A 22,904-nucleotide genomic window follows, 5' to 3' on the forward strand; every position below is an offset into this window, starting at 1 on the left:
TTTACACAGCTTAAACACTTAAATCTATTATTGATAGTAAACTTATTCAGTGTTTACACTTGCATTGAAAAAGCAACTCAGTCTGACTTCTGACGCAAGATTTTGTTGTTTTGGTACCCTACCCTTGTTTTGTTTTTGCCCCTACTGGTCTCATCTTACCCACACAAATCCACGGCCCAGTATCGCCTTTACACTTGAATACTGCAAAGATTTCATTCAGAGGTCATTCTTTAGGCTGAGGGCCAACACTAAGGACAAAAACAAACACCTTTATACATGAATGATGACGTACTGTATGGGACTGAAGAAAGATGTGTCAGTGGGAACCATTTCTCCACACACAACACATTATTTTTGGTGATTCAAAGGTGCACTTGAGCCTTCTGAAAAAAATTTGCAGGCAAAAGTACATTTTGTAATGGGCAGGTTGAACTAATTCAGTCAAAGCAAAATTATTTATTAGATTTAATATTTACTAGATGTAAAAATGCAGATTGATAAGGTAATCATTATTAATTTATATTAAATTATAAATTATTTAGTAACTTATTATTTATTTAATTAATATTTTATTTTTTTAAAGTAGCTGTGGGGTAAAGTGTGGCATGCTTCATGGCAAACTGTGCAACTGGATAAAATAAAATAAAATAAATATTTATGGTGTTAAGCGTGTCAGAAGATTCATTGCAAACTGTCCCACTGACTAAAGTATAGTCAATTAAAATAAAATAACTGGTGTAAAATTTGATTTTAGATGATTAATGGTAAACTATGCCAGACCAAAAAAATAAAAGGGTAGCCATCAGAGGATGGGTACATGGTGGTCATAAAGGGATGGACATGGTCAGAAACAATGCTCAGATGAGCTGTGGCATTTAAACAATGCCCAATTGGTATGAAGGGGCCCAAAGTGTGCCAAGAAAATATCCCCAACACCATTACACCACCACCAGCAGCCTGAACTGTTGAGACATGGCAGGATGGATCCATGCTTTCATGTTCTTTACGCCAAATTCTGACTCTACCATCTGAATGTCTCAGCAGAAATCGAGACTCATCAGACCAGGCAACGTTTTTTCCAATCTTCTATTGTCTAATTTTGGCGAATCTTTGTGAATTGTAGCCTCAGTTTCCTTTTATCAGCTGACAGGAGCAGCACCCGGTGTGTTCTTCTGCTGCTGTAGCCCATCTGCTTCAGGGTTCAATGTGTTGTGAGTTCAGAAATGGTATTTTGCATACCTTGGTTGTAACGAGTGATTATTTGAGTTACTGTTGCCTTTCTAACATCTCTAACCAGTCTACCTATTCTCCTCTGACCTCTGACATCAACAAGGCATTTTCATCCACACAGTTGCTGCTAACCGGATATTTTTTCGGACAGTTTTTCAGACCAATCTCTGTAAACCCTAGAAATGGTTGTGCGTGAAAATCCCAGTAGATCAGTAGTTTTTGAAATACTCAGACCAGCCCGTCTGGCACCAACAACCAGTCCACGTTCAAAGTCACTTAAATCCCCTTTCCTCCCCATTGTGTGTGTGTGTGTAGCCTATGTGTTATAGACACTTTCCTCTAATGTAAGTTTACTTTAATAAGTCTGACCTCTGTTGTTTCTCTTGTAGACTACACTTAAAACCTTAAAATCTCTGTCTCCTAGTCCTTACCAACCTGAATCAAAACAAAAGACTCAAATGAGTAGCCTAAACCCACCACCAACAAAAGGGGTTTTAAAAAGTCATGACTCTGAAGGAAGGGAGTGGTGATGCACGAAAGTGCTGACAGAAAGTGTGTGAGAGGCGCGGGCCGAGACCTGCAGGCCAGAGACCGCCAGACACCCGTCTCAAAGACGAGCTCGACTCGGTCTGGGTGAGAAGAGCTATGTGGAAAGATAAAGCGCAGAATGAGACACTCCCTCATTAGGGCATGAGAAAAGAGCTGAAATTGAGAGACGAATGACATTAGGAAAGGTGAAAGACAAAATAATCATGTTCACGGATCATATGGAACACGATCTAATTATACCTCACCTTTGTACGGTGTGTCTGGGACATATAATCACAGATCCACATGACTCGAACACATTGTAATTACATGCCTTTGGGCTGGTTAAAGTGTACTTCACTAGAATAGGTTGGTAATGACGCTAAATGAGTGGGAAAAAGTAAAGTTCACATTGTCACGGCCAAAAATCTTGCAAGAGCGCCTTTCCCCCCAATACCTGAATCATCACCTGAGTCACATTTTCCTTCAAAACTTTAATTTCGAGCTGGATTAAAAGAGCATCCGTTTCATTGTGCAACTCATCCCTTCAGTCACATGACCGGCTCGAAGACAAGGGTGAGGGCAAAACAGCCACACAACTGTTTCACAGATATTTAGATCGCCTCTCAAAAGAATAAAACTAATGTGTGTAAAAAATGCAAGTTTTGGCCAAACTTGCATTTTAAGTACCTTAATACAAAACAGTAATATAAAAATATACAATTTAGTAATCTCTATATTAGTGATGTGAACGCAACCCACTTAATGGTTTAGTGTTTTCCTTGGGGAAGCATTTAGGGGTGAAACTTTTATATTCTGGGTTAATCTTGCATGTATAAAATATAGGCTACATCATCAATAAGGTGTTTGCCTTTTAATGTCTGCTTTTTTCTACATTACAACTTAATGCAAACTGGAGCAGCTTCATTTTGTCCTCCGGGTGAGCGTTCCTATGCGGGTGTGACGTCAGGTGAAAACTATAGCGATGTTGCATCAAGATCATACTATGATCGGTGACTAAAGTAACGCTTGTTTTATTGTATTCAGTTAAATCAGGCTTATATTCCTCATATACGTTCACATCTAATCGTAAAGGTTGTATACTGAAATTGATAGTGAACTAGTAGGCTATAGCCGGCTCACTGTGCACATACCAAACAGGGCAATAAACCTTATCAGACACAGTCACAGTCACTGCACAGGTGAAAGAGAAATCCTTCACAACAACTTTCATTTGAAATGTTACTAGTACATTTCAACAAAGCTTGAAATGATTTGAAATTATTATTTTGAACATTTGAAATAATAATAATTTTAGACATGTTTTAGTAAATATGAAAATAGTTCTGGGTAACACTTTAGTATAGGGTCCAATTCACACTAATAACTAGTTGCTTATAAGCATGTCTATTATTAACATATTGGCTGTTTATTAGTGCTTATAAAGTACATATAATGCATGACATCCATAATCCTACCCAATACCCTAAACTTAACAACTACCTAATAAACTATTAATAAGAAGCAAATAAGGAGTTAATTGAGGCAAAATTCATAGTTAATGGTTAGTTAATAGTGAGAATTGGACCCTAAAATAAAGTGTGACCTTAATTTTTAACCCAAAAGTTGGGTTAGTCCAAGTTTGAACCAAAGTTGGGTCGTAATAAACCAGATTTTTTTTTAGAGTGTACATATTTAAAATCATTTATTTTCGAATAAATAAGTAAAACTTTTATAAATTTTATAAAATGTTATACTTCATATTTTTATTTATTGCATTATTATATATTAGACAAAAAAATGTACGCACATGCATGGAAATGGTAAAATAATTGGTCAAAATTACAGTTTTAGTTTCCAAAATTCTAATAAATGAAAAAGTTCTATTTTTAAATTTTAAATTAACTACAAATATTTTATTGAGTCTTCATGATGTGTGGTTAGAAATACGGCATACATTAAAATGCAAGAATAATAATAGGTAATTTTTTAAAACACTTTGAGATTAATCACGGCATGTCCCACCGCAGAACTTATATGAATTATATAAAGTAATAAGTTTGACAGATATGAACTACTGACCTTTATAGCCTTATGTAATGTTAAATGGCTGTAACTGTTAGCAAACGTTATAAAGTGGTACTCTTTTGTTATGTCTATCCTGACCCATCAAACCCTAAATTCTGGGGAATTAACCAAGAATTAATGTTTATTCATAAAATCTTGTCGATCAGGTTAGGCGTGCCTCAGGGCTTCGTCCTGGGACATTTTACAGACGCTCCCTTGGACACACCTGTTTGATGTTTTTCCGATAATCATTGCCTAAAATAACCACACCCCCCAGGTCAAACTGTATAAAAAGGTCCTTGGCTCTCCAAAACCATTAAGCAGCTGTCAGAAGTGTCCAGCAAAGAGCAAGCAACAGGAACGGAAACCATGACTCAGGTTATGCAGTCTTTTTCACGCAAGAGCCTGTCCGGCTCCAGCTCTCGTCCCTTCTCCTCGCTCTCGCTCGGCGGTGGATACTCTAGGCGCATCGCCGTCGGTCATGCGCCAAGTGTCTACGCAGGTGCAGGGGGCTCCAGCGTACGCGTCTCTTACGCTCAGAGTAGCAAGAGCGGTTTCGACCTGGCCAGCGCGCTCGGCGGCGGTGACAATGGCTTCGGTGCGGCTTTCAACGAGAAGACCACCATGCAGAACCTCAACGACCGTCTGGCGAGCTACTTGGAGAAGGTGCGCTCCCTGGAGAAAGCCAACGCGCAGCTGGAGTTCCAGATCCGGGAGTGGTACGAGAAGAGAACCCCCGTCTCCAGAGACTACAGCCACTATTACGTCACCATTGAAGATCTGCGCAAAAAAGTGAGTAACTGTACATTGCATAACTATAACATTGATGTGATTTGAAACGTGGAAATGGAAAATATTTCAATGAAAAGTGAACCACTCTACTTATGACCATAGTACTATAACCATTATATTTTATTGACGTAAAACAATACAAAATTAAAAGAGGATCCATCCTTGTAGACTGCATGTCTGTATTGGATAATAATGTCACCAGTGTTGTGTGTGTGTGTGTGTGTGTGTGTGTGTGTGTGTGTGTATATATATCTTGGCAACTGGCATAATATATATTCATATACATATATGAATGTTAAGGTCAGGAAGTTTCAATTCTTTATCTGTTTGTCTTTAGATCGCCGTCGCCAGCATGGACAATGCCAGAATCATCCTTCAGATTGACAACGCCAAACTGGCAGCTGAGGACTTCAGAGTCAAGTTAGTACAAGAAAAACCTTCACCTTCTAATTACATCATTTAAAACCTCTTTTCATGAAGTTTATATAACTTTGATATCACACTCCAGTCTAGTAATTAAGTAAAAAAAAAAAAAAAAAAAAAAAAACAGCTTAGTCTAGACCGGTAGACCATACCCAGCAAGGGTTTGCCCTCATTTTATTTGCTTTTTAATGTCACACCCTACAATTTAACCCTTGAGTTTTTTTAGATTCCTAACCTAATCATTGTTATTCTTGGCGGCTTCAGGTATGAGAATGAATTGGCGCTGCGTCAGTCCGTGGAGGCCGATATCGCCGGTCTGAGAAAGGTTCTGGACGAACTCACCATGACTCGCTCAGACCTTGAGATGCAGATTGAGGGTCTGAAGGAAGAGCTGGTCTACCTGAAGAAGAACCATGCAGAGGTGAGATCAAAAATGTTTTATGGGCTGGGAAAACCTGGTGCAGTGAAGCAAGATCATTAACAGATAATTCACCAAACCAATAATCTTCTACAATCAAGTGTAGCTTTAAAAATTAGGCACTGTTAGAAACACTAGTCGTGGAATTAAATGTTACCTGAAGCTATGCTTCAAGGTGCGGTCACATTAATCACACCAATAGGAATCCGTGCAATTGGGAATTTTGTTTGAAAGCTCATGTAAAATGTCTACCACTAGGGGACCTTTATTTGATCAAACTGCATAGTCAGACCCCTAACCATTACTTTCCGCTCAAATTCCAGATAGTTTTTAGTATAAATGTTAAAAAAGATATTTCCTGCTAGCTGCATCTAGAGGGAGTGATTTGCAACTATTTTATATCTTACAACATCAATTGCCACTTTTCAGAACAAATCATTCTTTCGGAAAATGTGCAATTTACGAAAAGGTGCATAAGCTAACAGCTATATCATTGTTCTGTAGGAACTCGCAGCTCTTCGCGCTCAAATGTCCTCCAGCAGTGTAAACGTTGAAGTTGACGCTGCACCTCAGCAAGACATGGCCCGCATCATGGAGGAGATCCGACAGCAATATGAAGGCGTCATTGATAAGAACCGCAGAGATATGGAGTCCTGGTACAAGAGCAAAGTAAGTGTTTGTTTTTATTCTCGATGGCTAAAACATACTCAATCATGCGGACATTGACCGCAAATCTCTGTCCCAACAGTTCGACGAACTGAACAAGCAGGTAACCACCAGACAAGAAGACCTGACATTGTCCCGCAGTGAAATCAGTGATCTTAGGAGGACACTTCAGAGCCTGGAGATTGAACTGCAGTCACAGCTCAGCTTGGTAAAAGTCTTTCTTTCTCTTTGAATTTCATTTTGCAATAGCTGTCTCTAGAGGGAGCCAATTGCGCAATTAATTATGCACCCTCACCGTTCTTCTACGTGTTATGATTTGACAGAAAGCAGCACTGGAAGGCACACTGGGAGAGACAGAGTCACGGTACAGCATCCAGCTCAGCCATTTGCAGGGCGTCATTAACAGCCTGGAGGCAGAGCTTTCTCAGGTGCGCATTGACATCGAAAGACAGGGCACCGAATACAAACTTCTCCTGGACATCAAGACCAGACTAGAGTTGGAGATCGCTGAGTACAGGAGACTTCTAGATGGAGAGGGCATTCAGTAAGTTTTTACAAATAAACTTTGTCTTTATAAAGATCACAAAAGTTGTACGATATTTATTTTAATTTTTTTGTTACAGGAAACAGACCGTCAAAGTTGTAGAGATTGTACCTCCTCCTCCCAAGCGTAAGTGTTTATAAAGGGTGTCCTTTTTTGGGTGGAAAAATTTTATTTTAGATATGAAAAAATTATACTACATGAATCAATTTAAATACAAATAAAATGTTGAAAATTAGATTCGTTTGTGTAGTTTTAACTTACAAATTTTCTTAATTTTTTTCCTCTCCAGACGAACCTGTGGTGACCAAGCGTGTTCGCACAGTAATCGAAGAGGTGGTTGATGGAAAGGTCGTTTCTCGAACAGAGGATGTGGACGTTGAGGTCGTGAAGAAGTAAAAACGACGGCAGTGAGATCCATAAAGTCGGCACGAATTTTCAGCCTCAGTATGGCTGATTAATTTATCCCTGTTCAACATCTCATGTGAAATGCAAAGAAAAAAATAAAAAGACAAGCTGCAAAATTAAATGTTTGTTCTTTCATTCCTGTACCAGTAGCAGGTCGACATTCATCAAAAACAACACTGAAAATAGTTTGAGCTATATTGTATTTGATTTGATGTGTGTCACAAGCGCCAAAAGACGAGTCAGCTTAATTAAGCACAGTATCAAAAGGTATGCCAGTAAGATACAAAACAGTCTGTACAAAAGACGTACTCGCTCTCTCACAAACACAACTGAGAGATATATAAACATGACATACAATTTCCTGTGTACTTTTCTGACATTTTAAAAACATACTAAAACAAAACAAAAAACACTGTTATCTTTTCATAACATGTTTAATATATAACATTGTATTTACAAGTATTTCACAAATGACACTATGTAGTTAAGAGCCCACCCCCCTCCACCCACACAGGTGTCCCTATTTGACAAAATGTTCAACATAAATAATTAAACAGCATATTTTTCCCCATCACACAATTACAGTATAAATTCTACAGTAGCACAGCTGACTACCACAGTCAGCTGCAAAGTGCTGTCCTTTCTTTCATTTGTTTTTTGTTAAATACAAAAATACCACCACTCCCGATGCAACGTTGGGAGTAAATTTCTAGCTGCGGTGCTATAACGACGTACATTGAAGCAAAATCTGCTCACATTCAAAACTGTGGCCGTGATTGGTCCTTAATGCCAAATCATTTGTGCAATGGCGCCGCAAAACATTGAATGGGGGATATGTTCATAAAGGCCATTTGCAAACAATTATGATGGTCCGGAGTGTCAAATTAAAAACATTTCGCTCAATAATTCTTATGTATCTTTTCTCTTCAGAATGCAGTTAAATCTTGATCATAAAATTTTGCATTTGTGGTGAATAAAACATAAAATTTTGTCCTCCTCCTGTAATGACTCTCCAAGCCACTAGGGAATCTGCTACCACGTGTAATTACTCTCCCAACCATTGGTGGGCACTCCCTGCCCCTTAATGAGATAACTCTCCAAGCCACTAGGTGGCAGTAACAGCTGTGAACTCTTTAATTAAGACTGCTCATTAAGTTAATGTGTTCCACCTGTACTTTGACCTATTTAAGTTTGGCAGTGTTCAGTCTTGAGCCTACACAGTACATATTACCTGTGTTGTAGAACTGTTAAGTTTCATTTTCCAGTTGCCAATTGGACTACCTTCTGTTTTCTGCTGTAAAGCTGTAGCTGATATTTTGTTTATATTTGACTACTGAGATCAAGTAAAGACTGCCTGCCTTTGAGTTACCTGAGCCTTTGAGTTTGCCCTTCCTTCTGCACATGGGTCTTCTAATAAACTTGTTCCCAGTAGGCCAGAGGTAGAGAACTAGCTTTCACTGACAGGGAGACCCTGGTTTGAGACCCACCTCAGACACCTCATGCCAGTCCAGCGTGACAAATTTAAACTGGTATCTTCAAGGAGTGGAGCAGATACTTTTTCTCAACAAAAAGCACAAAACTATTCATAGGAGATGAACAACTAAAATCTGGAGGTAGTCTGTTTCTTACAGTAGAAGTTTTGACAATTTGATCCTAAACATGGAAGATAATTGGTAATTTTTAATATGTGATATGTTACACTAACCAGAGAGGACGCTAGACTAAATCGTACATTAAACATTTCATTTGCGTCCATACTTATCCGGTTTCCGCCAACGAAGCTAATGAGAAATTCACAGCTTTATTTTATAAATAAAATGCTTCAAAGATCCGGCAAACATGAATGTGAAAGAAGAACAGCTGCCTGATGAATATTTAACAATACAAACACCAGCTGTTCCGTACTACACATAGTCTTGCAATGAAAAGGGATTAGCTAAAGCGACACACCAATTAGCTTTAGAGGCAAACTGCTGTGAAATTCGGCAGCAAGAAACATTGTCACCATGGCCCACTTTGTCAACGCAGCTGGTGGCCTGTTAATTTCGCTTAATTTAAAGAGAACTGTAACACTACCATGGAAACTTTATCAAGTAACGAAAGTACTTTACAAAAGTCTAAGTACTTTACGAAAGACTATCTTTAAAGCGCCAGGGTTAAAACTAATTAAATGTGTATCGTTAAAAGCATTTTTGTTTGACGATAAAAAAAGAAAAAAAAGTATGTTAACGATTTTAACTTATGTTTTTAAACATAAACATTAAAACAATTACAGTCCCAGTTGGGAAAAGGGAAAAGAATGGGCCGAGCACCTGTTGCTTTCAAGTTAACTGTTAAAAATCCCCCATAACAAATAAAACACATAACTTGCTCTCGTTAGTTGCGAGAGTTAATTCTGACATAGACTGTGGCTCATTTCAACATTATTAACAGTACCTAACTCATCAGTAACCTGATACTTTCATATATATATATATACGATCTCCTCACCGTAAACTTTCAGAATCGCTTCACAGACAAAACGGTACTGGCTCTGAAAACAAACAAAATGGATTTCAAGTGACTCGAATAAACAAAACCGCATTTACACATAAACGCAGATTTGCTTTAACATAATCTTTGACAGTCCGTTTTCCAAATTGAAAGTTTTGTTCAAAGTTTGTTGAAAGTTTGTAGAGTCGAATCTTAGATATTTTGAGATACTTCATAGCAAGTTAACTAAATTGTTCCTGTAGATCATAGTAGAACTCAAAAATGTTTTATGGGGAAAATATTAATAAACAAGGAAATGTATCTTTTGATTAGTTTGCAAAGTTTGTAGCATGGAATCTACAATTAGAGTCCTTCTGTATTAATCCACTGCTATAAATTGTTTTTGGAAAAAGCTTTTGAATTTAAATGCGCATCTACATACTAAACGTAACATTACTTGTCAATCAAACAGTCGCTTCCTACAGTATCTAAGTGGGCTGTTCTTGGCCAGAAGGAGCTGCAAGGTGGACTTGACTAAGCACAGGGGTCTGGATGATACAAAATGGCGCCGCCGAGTCTGGTCATCGTCCAGATTGCTCCGATTAGATTATGTTTTTATTTACTTTTTTACCTACTTTTGCTTTCTCTTTTTACACACATAACCTCTGCACTGATCATTTACGACAAATAAACACTTTTGGACATTGGACACCGCTTCACTGACCTGTTCCAGGACACTTTATCCTCCAACCCATCGTGGCCATCTGAGATTCTCTGGAACGCTGAGATGAAAAATGGCCACCTGAAGAACCACCCGAGGCGACGGATCAAGAAACACTGCGGGAAATGCGCCGGGATATGCAACAGACTGAGGAAAAGAGCTCACAGTCCTCCTCTACTGAGCATTCTGCTCGTCAATGTCCAGTCTCTGTAAGATGGACGATCTTAGAGCCAGGATAAGTTTCCAACGGGACATTAGGGACTGTAACATCCTTTGTTTGTCTGAAACATAACTGACGCCCTTGGTCCCGGATGCTGCTGTAATGCCATATATAACTTCTCTGTTTTACGAATGGACAGGACAGCCAAGGCCGGCAAATCCAAAGGTGGAGGATTGTGGACCCCAGGAATATCTCCACCCTGTCCTGCTCCTGCTCGCCTCATCTGGAACATTTATCCATTATCTGCCGCCCATTCTATCTGCCCCGGGAGTTTTCATCGATCATTATAACTGCTGTTTACATCCCACCATCCCACAGACACCGGTTTGGCTTTGTCTGAGCTTCACGATGCGCTCAGCGGTAAAATCAACAAACATCCTGACGCTGCTATTATCATCGCTTGGGACTTTAACAAAGCCAACCTCAGGCAACTTGTGCATAATTTTTATCAACATGTATCCTGTACAAACAGAGGACTGAATACACTGGATCACTGCTACACTCAATTTAAGAATGCCTACAAAGCTCTCGCGATGGTCCACCCAATCAGAAGCCATGCTTCAGGCAGCTCTTGATGACGTAGACTGGGACATGTTTCGCGCAAGCTCATCTGTCATCAGCAAGTTCACGGATGTAGCATTAAGCTTTGTAAATATGCTAGCCGAACAAGTTACAGATACAATAACAATAAGGACCTTCTCAAATTAGAAACCGTGGGTGGACAGATCAATCCATGCAGCAGTAAACAAACGCACTGCTGCTTACAACGCCGGTCTTCTGTCAGGAAACATGAGCGAGTACAAAGCATCGTGCTATTCTCTCCAACGCGCAGTAAGAGCCGCCAAACACAGATTCAGGGAATGCATAGAGTCACATTTCCAGCTAAATGACTTCCGACGCATGTGGCAAGGACTAAGGACCATCTGTGACTTTGGGAATAAATCCTCTGCAGAGGTGAGAGCAGATCCGTCGCTGGCTAAACACTTTTTACGGCCGCTTTGAAAGTAATCTAAGCAGCGCAAGTCTGCTGATCAACGCGTCAGGAAGCAGCAGTCAGATCATTGATCATCATGTGATCACCGTGTTGGAGGACGAGGTTCGGAGGGCACTAAAGCGAGTGAATGTAAGGAAAGCAGCTTTACTATAGCTCAGCTTTTAATACTATAGTCCCCATAAAGTTTAAAGCTTCTAAACTCATAGACCTCGGCCTGAATTCTTCACTCTGCAACTGGATTCTTGATTTCCTCACCGGCAGACCTCAAGTGGTGAAAGTAGGCCAGTACACCTCCAACTACATCACCCTGAACATAGGAGCCCCACAGAGTCCCCTGCTCTACTCTCTCTACACACATGACTGCGTGTCTTCGCACAGCTCCACATCTATAATCAAATTTGCTGATGATACTGTGGTTCTTGGCCTCATTCACAACAATAATGAGCAATAAAGCAACAATAAAGACAGCATACTTGGATGAGGTAGAGAAATTAACATCATGGTGCCAGGACAACTGTCTCTCTCTGAAAGTGAGAAAAACTAAAGAACTGATTGTGGACTTCAGGAAGAGACAGCAGTAGCCCTATACACCTCTTATGATCAGCGGGACCTCTGTGGAGAGGGTGAGCAGCTTCAAGTACATTGGTGTAAACATCTCAGAGGACCTGACTTGGACTACTCACATTCAAACACAGGTTAATAAAGCCAGGCAAAGACTGTACCATCTGCGTCAGCTGAGGAAATTCAGGGTCTCACCAGCAATCCTCAAAACTTTCTATTCAGGGGCTATAGAAAGTGTATTGACTCAGTGTATCTCAGTGTGGTATGGGAACAGCTCCAGTCAAGAATGCAAAGCCCTGCAGAGAGTTGTGCGCTTAGCTGAGCGCATCTCCGGCTCTGCTTTCCCCTCTCTGCAGGACATCTACCTCAAACGATGCAAAAGCAGAGCTGTTAAAATCATCAAGGACTCTATCCACCCCAGTAACCATCTTTTCACTTTGCTGCCATCTGGTAAGCACTTCCGTAGCCTGATGGCAAAAACCGAGAGACTCAGGAGGAGTTTCTTCCCCCAGGCCATCTGGCTCCTTAACTGAAAAGCAGCCTCTTAACATCTTACATGTCTCCACTTAATGTTAACTTTATCAGTAAGATCTTCATCATTCATTACTTCACATAGACACACTGACAGTGTCAACCTGTTTGCACATTTGCCTCTTGTACATACCTGTGTATCTTAATATTTAAGATTACAGTATAATGCCCATATGCACATTGTACATCAATGTGTATCTTAATATTTAAGACTACAGTTTACTTTCATGCACATTATTTTTCATCCAATTCATCTTTTTATATTTTATTCTTACTTATTACTTTTATTTCATTCTTACATAGCTATTTTTATGTATATTTTAATCTGTCTTGTTTTCTTTAATAATTGCACTGTCCATGCAGCGGACCTGACTCACATTTCACTGCTGGTTATCTATGCTATATACAGTTGTGTATGTGAGCAATAAAAATCTTGAATCTTGAATCTTGGATCATCATGGCACGCTGGTCTCTCATGGTTCTGACGATGTCTAAAGGATACACCGACTGACCATTTTCTATCAAATACATCGCTGTCTCCATGGTGATAAGCACCCGGTGCGACCAATCCCAGCGCTGGAAGGAAAAGGGAAGGAGTTAATAAACATTTTGTTCACCATTATGGTGTCTTCTTAAGATTATGAGATGTTCATTATGGATACAGTCAAGATATTTTTTAGGCCTGATCTGCAATGAACCACTACAGGTTCTGGCGCCTCCGCTCTTTTGCTGCATACTTGACTGACAAAGTTCAAATCATTTAAGTTCATTAAAGTGATGTAATATGATGTGTACATATTAAAAGACAAGTAATGTAGGGCAGGACTTGATTTATTTATACGTATATATATATATATATATATCGCAATCAATCACATTCAAGATAAAATGTATAAAATACATTTACATTTATTTACTGTGTATATTTATATGTATATGTAAAAATACACAAATTTATATATTTAAGACATTTGCATAGTTTAAATCCTACATAATCTGAATATAAACATGTAAATATTTCTTAAATATATATTAATTTATGTGTGTGTATTTATTTATACATATAAATATACTCAGTACATACACATATTATGTAAACACAAACGTTTATTTTGAATGTGATTAATTGCAATTAATCAATTTGACAGCACTTAATCTGACACAAAAGGCCAGCAACGTAATTAATGTCATTTACTGACTTATAACAATTTTAAATTTTAAAATCATTAATTGCTGATCACTTGAAATTAATATATAATATACAGTATATCACATTTTTTTTCAATGATCTGTAGTTTACAGAATGTCTCAAATTAATTAAATAACAAGGTTTAATAAATCCAAAATACATTTTTACCATCTTAGTCTGTGAATCATTTCTTTTTATTGACATTTTTAAGAAATATCTTCATACCCTGCCACGTTCAACTTGTGTGGTGAGCATGACCACTAGGGCGGCGCTCTGTTCCCACACCATCTGCCAGAAGTAAGAGCATGTCCCAGGAAGAGGCCCTTGGCAGGCAATATACCGCTTTACTTCACCTTTACCTGGGATTTCCATCTGAAAACACATAGATATATACAGATGACAATTAAGTAAATGACAAAACATTAACAAAATAAACATTTAAATAACCATAATCAATAATGAATGCTCACATTGATGAAATTTGCATTGATATAATCGTCAGTCCCCTTCAACACAACTCGAGTGGTGTCATCTGTGTCAGGAAATAAACCGGTATGAGCATCCAGCTAATCATCAAGTCCAAAACAAACACAAGCTGTGTGAACTCACATGGAGAAATGTCCCGATAGCGGTTTTTGGAGACGTTTTGTGGCAATCTGGCGCATGACAGATATTATAGAATTATATATATATTAGAGGTGGGCATAGATCAATTTTTTAATCTAGATTTATCTCACTGTGATCTTGAAATTAATCTAGAGTAATCTAGATTAATCTAGATTAAAATGGCTCATTCGAATTCTGCCGACGGCATTCAGAATATGTCTTTGAGAAGGGGTTTATCAAGCTAGATGGTGCATTAGAAATGTACATCTCCTGTCTCCAAAATGCACCACAAACTGCTTGAAAAAGCTGTAAACTAATTCCACATTGCACAAGGTGCAAACAACCGTATGCCTGTGAAGGAGTGGATGCCGATTTGCCATATCCTTCATTCTGATATTAATTATATTATAACATGATTTCTTGTTTGACTATTAATCAAGTTATGGCAAGAGTGAAATGTGTAACCTTATGTGTGCTGTATTTCTTTTCCTCAAGATTAATGTCCACATATTATGTGTGTGTATCCAACCGTAATGATAAGACACTCGCCAGTGCTAGAAAGCCTTGAATTTTAGATAAGTTCTCTGTGTACGTGTGTTAGTATCTGTCTGTACAGGGAGAAGCTCAGACAGTCCCAGGACAAACGATCAACTGCCAGTGTCCAGCGTATCAGATCTACGTCTTTGGAGAGTTTTATCTAGGTTTTGGAACCAATCAGAATTTTGTTGACTCATGTATTGACGCAATTAGTATCCTCTGTCAGGGTATAACTGTGGTTGATTTTGTATTGTACGGGGGGCGGCCTGCGAACTCCTTCGAGAGTGTTGAAGCTGACTTCTGCTGATGAAATTGCAAACTATTTTCTTCAAGTAAAATTATTATTATTAGTTGAACTCATCTCTGAGTCCTGGTCTTCATTGCAACATATCTGGTCCTTGGGTTTTAACTGTAAATTCCCCTACAGTTAATGGTGGAGGATCGGCGGGCAATAGTTCTTTGTTGACATCCCTGATCAATCATCAAACCAAGGTAGGAAAGATTTTAGATTTAATATTATTGGTTAGGGACTGTCTGTAAGTGGAGGGGGTCGAGAGAAGGAGGAACGATAGACTCACTCAGACGTGAGGGGGTAGACACCAGCTCCAGGGTGGAGTAGGTAAATTGGTGTCACAATATACCTGTAAATAAGTAACCTTGTGAGTATAAGGGGTACAAGTACACATCGGTAGGTCTTGATATAAGATATTTAGAGATGTGTACAGTTACAGAGGGAACAGATGCACACCTATAGGTCTTAGAGAGAGACGTAAAAATTTGTTTCTAGGTGTGCACAGTCCAGGGGAGGACGAAAACGCATTCTTAACAGGCATGTGAACCCGTAAAGGGCAGTGCTGGGTCAAGCACCGAGGGACAAGGGACACATAGGGCCGTAAATAGGGAGTGCGGGGTCAAGCACAGAGAGCCAAAAAGCACGAGAGGCCATAAAGGGCAGTGCATTTACGGCCGGGTAAGCCAAAGTAGGGGTATGGGAAATCCCGAGAAGAATGTAAGACGCTAGACGGGGGTTCTAGTCGTATCTCGCTCTTCCAACTCTCGATCACCCACCATTACAGACAGGGGCGCCCCGAGCTTAGAAATAGGCCAGGTCAGTGGTTAGGGAAAAGAGTATCCAAAATTAGTGTTTAAAAATAAATAGTGATAATTCATATGTGCACCTATAAAAATATAGGGATATATGCAAAGGGAAAGTATTGATTGATCTGGGATGCCTCAGGAACAACCCCAAAAGAGCTAAAATGTAGTTTTCATGACCCTGATTGGATTGGACCAGTATATGGAAATTCTGAAATATACTTTGCAATTTCATCACGCAGAAGTCAAGTGCTGTTGGTAAGATCGCCGCCTCAATATGTTTTTGGTTTATGATAGAAATATGACTGACAAATTAGGTAACCTGGTCAGCCCTGATAGAAATAATGAAACAGAAGAGAGCAAATGCTGTAAACAGTTTGGCTCTGAAGCTCTGACTTTAAAAAAATATATATATTCTCTGAATTCATTTAAAGAATGATCAGTCTGAGCTTTAATTCTGATTGTATTGTTAAAACAAAAACTTGATTGGCTTTAAACTTAGAAAGAACCTGAGAAATAAACATTTATAAATGTATGTGCCGATTTGTTAAAAATAATCCCAGAAGTAACTGAGTGATGATTTAATCTGATTCTCTGTGCATAGAAGGTTTAAATGACAAAGAATGATATCATAAGACCTGTTCCAGTTCCTATATAATTGTTGAAAGTCCTGACAAGGAATACTGAACAGAATTCTGGGTTAGTGAAAAAAAAAAACTGTAGGCACACAAATTGGCAGTGGCATTTTGGAAAAACTTAGAAGCTTATGTTTTATTAAAAAAGATAAAATTACTTTGACTACAATGAAGCCGTTGTTTTATCTCATGCTGGCCCCCACCATGACTCTGGCTTAAGCTTTGAAAGTACCAGAGACATGTTCTGAGTAAAAAAAAAAAAAAATGTAATTCCTATATTTACTAATGTTTGGCCAAAAGATTAATTTTATTGTTGGATTGCAAAATTGCAGCCACGCAGCATCATAAAAATAAAATAAAATAAAATGAAATGAAGAGAAAAGAAAATTATTGTTTGTTAATGAGATGATATAGTTGTAAACAAGTAAAATAAACGGGGGTTTCAAAGTAACTTTGAAGACAGCATGCTAGCAAGACCCAAAGTAATATACCTGGGTCAGATAACCTCTGACAGATTTAAAACCAATGTTGAAATTCAGAAGCCATGGCCAGAATTAAGTGAATGAATAAATACAAGTTGATGTAAAAGTAATGACAATGACTGCAAAGAACTTTGAGAAACATTTGAGTTGCGAAAATAAAGTAAAAATACAAATATAAAGATGTTTATTTTTTAAAATGCATATAATTTCTGACAAGTTTTGTAAAATGATAGTATGATGAAATTAGGTTTAAAATGAATGAAAATGCATTGTTACGAGTCCTGAATCCCTCAGAGTTCTCTCTCTCTCTCATTCAAAGTAAGCTAAAATGCCATTATCTGAGCCTGTGTTTAAGTGATAAGATATTTATAGTACAGCACAGTGTTTCAGTCAAATCATAGGCACTGAGATGCTAAAGGACATGATAAAAAGAGTTCAGATTTAATGCATTAAGAGGGCAATTGGTAGTTAAATGTTCAACTGCCCAATGCATGTAAGAAATAAGAGATTGTAAAAATAATGAATAACAATTTAGGAGCAATTGTTGATGAAACATGAGGTCTTTAAAATCATAATACAGACCCTGAGCTATAGATGTAATAATTTTGCATAGTTAAACAGTTGTATTGCTATTTGTTCTATGACCAGTAACTTATCTGTCTTATTTTTAGTCTCCACCACCATACAGGGCCTGATGGCTCCAGCTAAAGAAGAAACAGAAAATTACAATGAATGGACGGGTGTGAAAAATAAATTGACTGAGTAATCTCAGCATGATAGTTCGGAGGTATCCAATTGATTTTAGCAATTAAATATTAGTTTGATTAACCCTTTTCAATGTTTTAACACTAGTAGGTGCTGTCAATGGCTCTCATGGTTCTTGAGTGCACCTTTCCTAAGCTGCAGGAAATACTGGATTCTGGAAGAAGAGTGTCGAGGATGTTGCAACGGGAAAGAGTGGTTACCAGTGTGCATGAGGTGATTTCTCAATGACGGGTAAGATCCTCTTCTGGCCAATAGGGGACAACCTAAGGCAGGGGGTCACCGCCACTGGGCACCTGCCCTGAAGGGAGGTGTTATATGTGAGATGGTAGTGGAGTTGAGCGGATGCTTGATAGGCCTAGAGCATCATTAAGAGGGGAACTGTATGAAGTACAGCAATCTGCCTCAAAATGTGAGCTCTTCCAGACCTGATCACCAGCAACCGCATTCCTTGACTGATTGTTGTGACAAGCGTCCACAACTTGATGCAACTATGCCAGTGGATCACACCCTGAGGACAAGGAGCTTATTTATAAAAAGTTAATGGCAATGGGCTTTCAAGAACCATCTGAGACCATGTGATGACAGCCATTATTTTGAGACAAAAATTTCTTATGAGGCTAAAATGATATTGAACTAATATGTCTATATCATAGTCTTTCCTCATGCAGGTCATTAGGCATGACACAAGATGATAACAAGATATGGTGGTGGCTAAAAATGAAGACTGCTTCTGCTTAATCAAGAGATGGTTTAGATAACAAAGGTTAAGGGAATTAAGCATGTAAGGTAAAAATAATTTTAAAGAAATGTTCCTAGCATTATGTATTTTAAACAGTTTAAACTGAGATTTTAGATCTAGAAACTTTGACATTTTTAACTTATTTGAATAATTTAGGGTTATATGTTGTAATGAATTTTATTTTATAGTCTAAGTTAAAGTTTGGCAAAAATTGTCAAAATAAATAAATAAATAATATTTTGCACAGTAAGAGAGAGAGAGAGAGAGTGCTTGAGTGGAGGCAGGGATAGTGCTCTTCTTCTATTATTGGCCTGCTAAGAAAGAGTAACCAAAACAGAGCAATAATTTTAAGACCAAAACAACCCAGCTGATTTTTCTCAAAATAAAAATCATTAATGAACAGGCAAACTTTGAGATTAGATAAGAGATTAGGTACAAACTTGGTAAAATGCACAGACAATGTTTGAGTTTAAATCCTTCCGATTTAATACCAAAAGGAAAACCTTAAATATGAGCTGTTAAAATATTAATGTAAGTATGTGCATGCATGAGGATGGCTATATATATATATTATTGGGGGACAATTCTGTTCCTGTTTTGTTTCAATTGAGTCACTAACCTCTGGAATGAGTGTTTTATCATTACAGATGTGTTAAGTGAAATTACTTTACAGAAGTCGATAATTCTGAGTGAAACTAATGAAAAGACAATGCCAAACATGGGACGAGCTTTAAGTGGATTGGTTATCCAGCTCTGTCTGCTACTGGTAATAATGACTTGTTTTGTCTTTTATAATACTGATTTAAATCACTCTCTGGATTAATATGTTAAAGAGTGTTTATATGATTGGATTTGTGAAATTTAAGTTTGCCGTCCAAAATGGGTTTAAAATCCATGCCTAAATTTAAATGAGGGTCTAAATTTTAACAAGTTAACACTTTGTTGTTTGAATGGTGAAGGTAAATATTTTAGACTTGACGGCAGAAAAACAGTGACAGATTGGCTACGTCACTAACCAAATTATCCAGAGAGCACCCTCACATAAAGAAGCCTGGTGGGAAAACAAAGGAGTGAATCCTGCTTGTGTAATATAGTGCAAAAGCTTTATGTAGTGGTTTATGTAGAACAGAGATAAGTTGAACAAAAACGTGAGGATAGCCCCTTAATGGAGCAAATCCATAACAAGAGGTTTGAATTAATTGAAATAGCACAGCAAAAAAAAAAAAAAAAATAATAAATTTTGTTTGAACAAAACAATTGTAATAGGCTCTATGGAGCTGCTTATGAACACCTGTCAGGTCAAATCAAATTAATATTGTGAACACTGACAGGGCTTTTTGATAATGTATACTGTTTCAATACAGATTTACAGAAACTGAGGATGTCTCTTTAATAAATATTTGGGCATTTAGAACTAAGTAATAGTATTGTTCATTTAGTAATAGTATTGGGAAATCTGTGTGCTCTTTTTCAGTTTATAATAATTTTGAGTAAATAAATATCACTGCCAAATGACAAACATGAACAAGGGTTTTAAAGACATTGATCACGTAGCTGATGTGTAAGCATTTCTAACTGACAAAACAGTGAGAACTAAATTGACTTAATACGAGGTATTGAGGATTTGCTTCTGAATGTGTCATTAATATAGTCTGAGTACAGTAATATGGTATGAAAATTGACAAGACTTACATTTAAAAAAAAAAAAAAAAAAGGGTAATAATAAGGCAATGAGTATGGTTAACAGTAATGTCCTGGTATAACATACATGCATGACAATAAGTGGATAGGTTAGTTGTATTTTTGAAGTTAGACACTTCGATACTTAAAATGTAATTTTGATCAAATGTTGTTAACAATGACAAGTTTGGGTTAATGGTTAATGTATGTTTAAACAGCATGTGAACTATGATGACTGCAAATGGATTCGTGGTGAAAGTAAAACTTAATAAAAGGGCTATTAAGTAATAAACTAGGAACTGCTCTAGGTTTTCGAGGAAATAATGATTATGATTATGATTATTTTTATTTTTTTAAGATGGCTCAATATTGATCTTACTTATTTTTGGTTTGTTTATTTTTGTGTTTTTAACACCAAGTTTGGAATGAAAGGGTAAAATAGATAATCAATCTCTATAATTGTACCATTGATGGGGAAAATTATAGATTTTCATAAAATAAGGGTATCTTTACTGGGATTTAGGTTATAAGCAATGTCTATATTTGGTATCTGTGAGGTGACTGAGGGTCTGACATATGTCAGGAATGCAATAACAGTGGTTATTCATTTAGCCCGGCTTCCAGAGAATAATATATATACGTTTATTGTAATGAGTTTATTTTAAGATATGACCAAATTAACTAAAATTCATCATAGTTGTATAAAACATGCTAAAAGAAAACAAATAAGGCAAATATCCTTCTTAAGGGTTAAAAAAAAAAAAAAAAAAAAAATGAATTGGTTATAGTGTATGCGGTTTTCTTTAATGATTTGTTAAATCTGGTTAATGAATATGCAAATTTAGTCTTAAGGCTGTTGGATAAATGTTTTGTTTTAGAGGGTAAGTGTGAAGTAGCTGTAGTAGGAAGAGAGGTATTTAAGAAAGACTAGTGCAAGTGGCGATATTGTGGGATTAAGTAAGTAGATGAATGTATATGGGAAGTAAGAATGATTATGGGAAGTATTTTGTACAAAATAATGTGTTTATTACTAGAAATGTCAGCCAGTACCAGAGATCTTAAGTATATGCACCTGCTTAAGTTGACCAACAGCCTGCATTCTTAGCATGCATCACAACTACACCTGACCTCATTTATTAGACCAGATGTGGGGTATTAGACCCCACATTGATCTAAAACGGGGGACTGAAGGAGTGGATGCCGATTTGCCATATCCTTCATTCTGATATTAATTATATTATAACATGATTTCTTGTTTGACTATTAATCAAGTTATGGCAAGAGTGAAATGTGTAACCTTATGTGTGCTGTATTTCTTTTCCTCAAGATTAATGTCCACATATTATGTGTGTGTATCCAACCGTAATGATAAGACACTCGCCAGTGCTAGAAAGCCTTGAATTTTAGATAAGTTCTCTGTGTACGTGTGTTAGTATCTGTCTGTACAGGGAGAAGCTCAGACAGTCCCAGGACAAAAGATCAACTGCCAGTGTCCAGCGTATCAGATCTACGTCTTTGGAGAGTTTTATCTAGGTTTTGGAACCAATCAGAATTTTGTTGACTCATGTATTGACGCAATTAGTATCCTCTGTCAGGGTATAACTGTGGTTGATTTTGTATTGTACGGGGGGCGGCCTGCGAACTCCTTCGAGAGTGTTGAAGCTGACTTCTGCTGATGAAATTGCAAACTATTTTCTTCAAGTAAAATTATTATTATTAGTTGAACTCATCTCTGAGTCCTGGTCTTCATTGCAACATATCTGGTCCTTGGGTTTTAACTGTAAATTCCCCTACACCTGTTTCACACATACTCCGTCTGCAGTGCAGCCATGCACCCATGTTACGCACCCATGTTAATGGATTCCAGTTGCGTTCCAGGAGCGTTGCGTCTGCAGCAGTGCAGCGATCGTTTACGAACCGAGTAGCGAACTGCAAACACGTCCTGTGTGAAAGCACATCGAGTCTGTGCTGCCCCACATAAGTAATGCACACGGACTACATACGCACTGCAGACGGAGTATGTGTGAAACAGGTGTGAGCAGAGCCGTAGCTGGGGTCAGTGGGGACCCGGAGAAGGTTGTACCAGTGGGCCCTGTTTGAAATTGTTTAATTTGTATGTTCTTTTATTTTTATTTATTTGTACTATTTACACAATGTTTAAGTTTTTTTCAAGTTTGTAGGTGTCAAGGTATAGAAACTAAATAATTAAATGTAAAAAAGCACTGGATAGTCTTCAATGTAAAAATGAAATATACAATCAAACCTACATTTATTCAGACACCTTCAACATTTCTTACATTATTATAGTTTTGCTATATATATATATCAAAAAATATATCTGGTGTCTGAATAATTTTTGGTTTGACTTTTAAAACTACAAAGTAGTCAAGGGCAGTGAGTGATTTTCTTTCTTTCATTTTCTTGGATTAACATTACAGCAGCCAGTAGCTAAATAGGCGCGGTCACTTTAAGAGACGATGAACGCATCCAATATAATACACATCCCATTTTTTACTTCATCTGTTTACTTTCACTTAAGAAATAACTGACAGTTTTTTCGAGCATAATTTCCAAGGTGGATATTTTGACATATTTCGTGTGTAT

At 37.7% G+C, this 22,904-nt stretch overlaps 2 protein-coding genes and 1 long non-coding RNA gene across 4 annotated transcripts in view; 2 read left to right on the forward strand and 1 right to left on the reverse strand.

Annotated features, from left to right (window-relative positions):
* The first annotated feature begins 4,130 nt into the window (after positions 1 to 4,130).
* LOC127988231 (keratin, type I cytoskeletal 19) overlaps positions 4,131 to 22,904 on the forward strand; it is a 34,010-nt gene continuing 15,236 nt past the window's right edge. Inside the window, exons 1-8 of one of the 2 annotated variants that reach the window (XM_052590865.1) lie at positions 4,132 to 4,617; positions 4,955 to 5,037; positions 5,305 to 5,461; positions 5,963 to 6,127; positions 6,207 to 6,332; positions 6,448 to 6,668; positions 6,748 to 6,794; positions 6,958 to 7,194. In XM_052590865.1, coding sequence (XP_052446825.1) covers positions 4,195 to 4,617; positions 4,955 to 5,037; positions 5,305 to 5,461; positions 5,963 to 6,127; positions 6,207 to 6,332; positions 6,448 to 6,668; positions 6,748 to 6,794; positions 6,958 to 7,064 — 1,329 coding nt within the window. In that variant the 5' untranslated portion in view covers positions 4,132 to 4,194 and the 3' untranslated portion in view covers positions 7,065 to 7,194. Of the gene's footprint in view, positions 4,618 to 4,954; positions 5,038 to 5,304; positions 5,462 to 5,962; positions 6,128 to 6,206; positions 6,333 to 6,447; positions 6,669 to 6,747; positions 6,795 to 6,957; positions 7,195 to 22,904 lie in introns of those variants that run through there. The other variant, XM_052590864.1, reaches the window with a different exon arrangement.
* Positions 13,981 to 14,425, reverse strand: LOC127987956 (tyrosine-protein phosphatase non-receptor type 4-like; the record flags this gene model as incomplete). Its single annotated transcript, XM_052590416.1, has 3 exons — positions 13,981 to 14,133; positions 14,232 to 14,293; positions 14,371 to 14,425. Coding segments are annotated over 3 exons (270 nt in total), but the record flags the coding sequence as incomplete, so codon positions are not given.
* Positions 14,728 to 22,029, forward strand: LOC127988236 (uncharacterized). The gene is made up of 2 exons (XR_008161589.1): positions 14,728 to 15,236; positions 15,332 to 22,029. It is a non-coding gene; the product is annotated as an uncharacterized LOC127988236 (long non-coding RNA).

Source organism: Carassius gibelio, chromosome B22 (assembly GCF_023724105.1).
Source record: "Carassius gibelio isolate Cgi1373 ecotype wild population from Czech Republic chromosome B22, carGib1.2-hapl.c, whole genome shotgun sequence".
In the NCBI taxonomy this organism is placed as follows: domain Eukaryota; kingdom Metazoa; phylum Chordata; class Actinopteri; order Cypriniformes; family Cyprinidae; genus Carassius; species Carassius gibelio.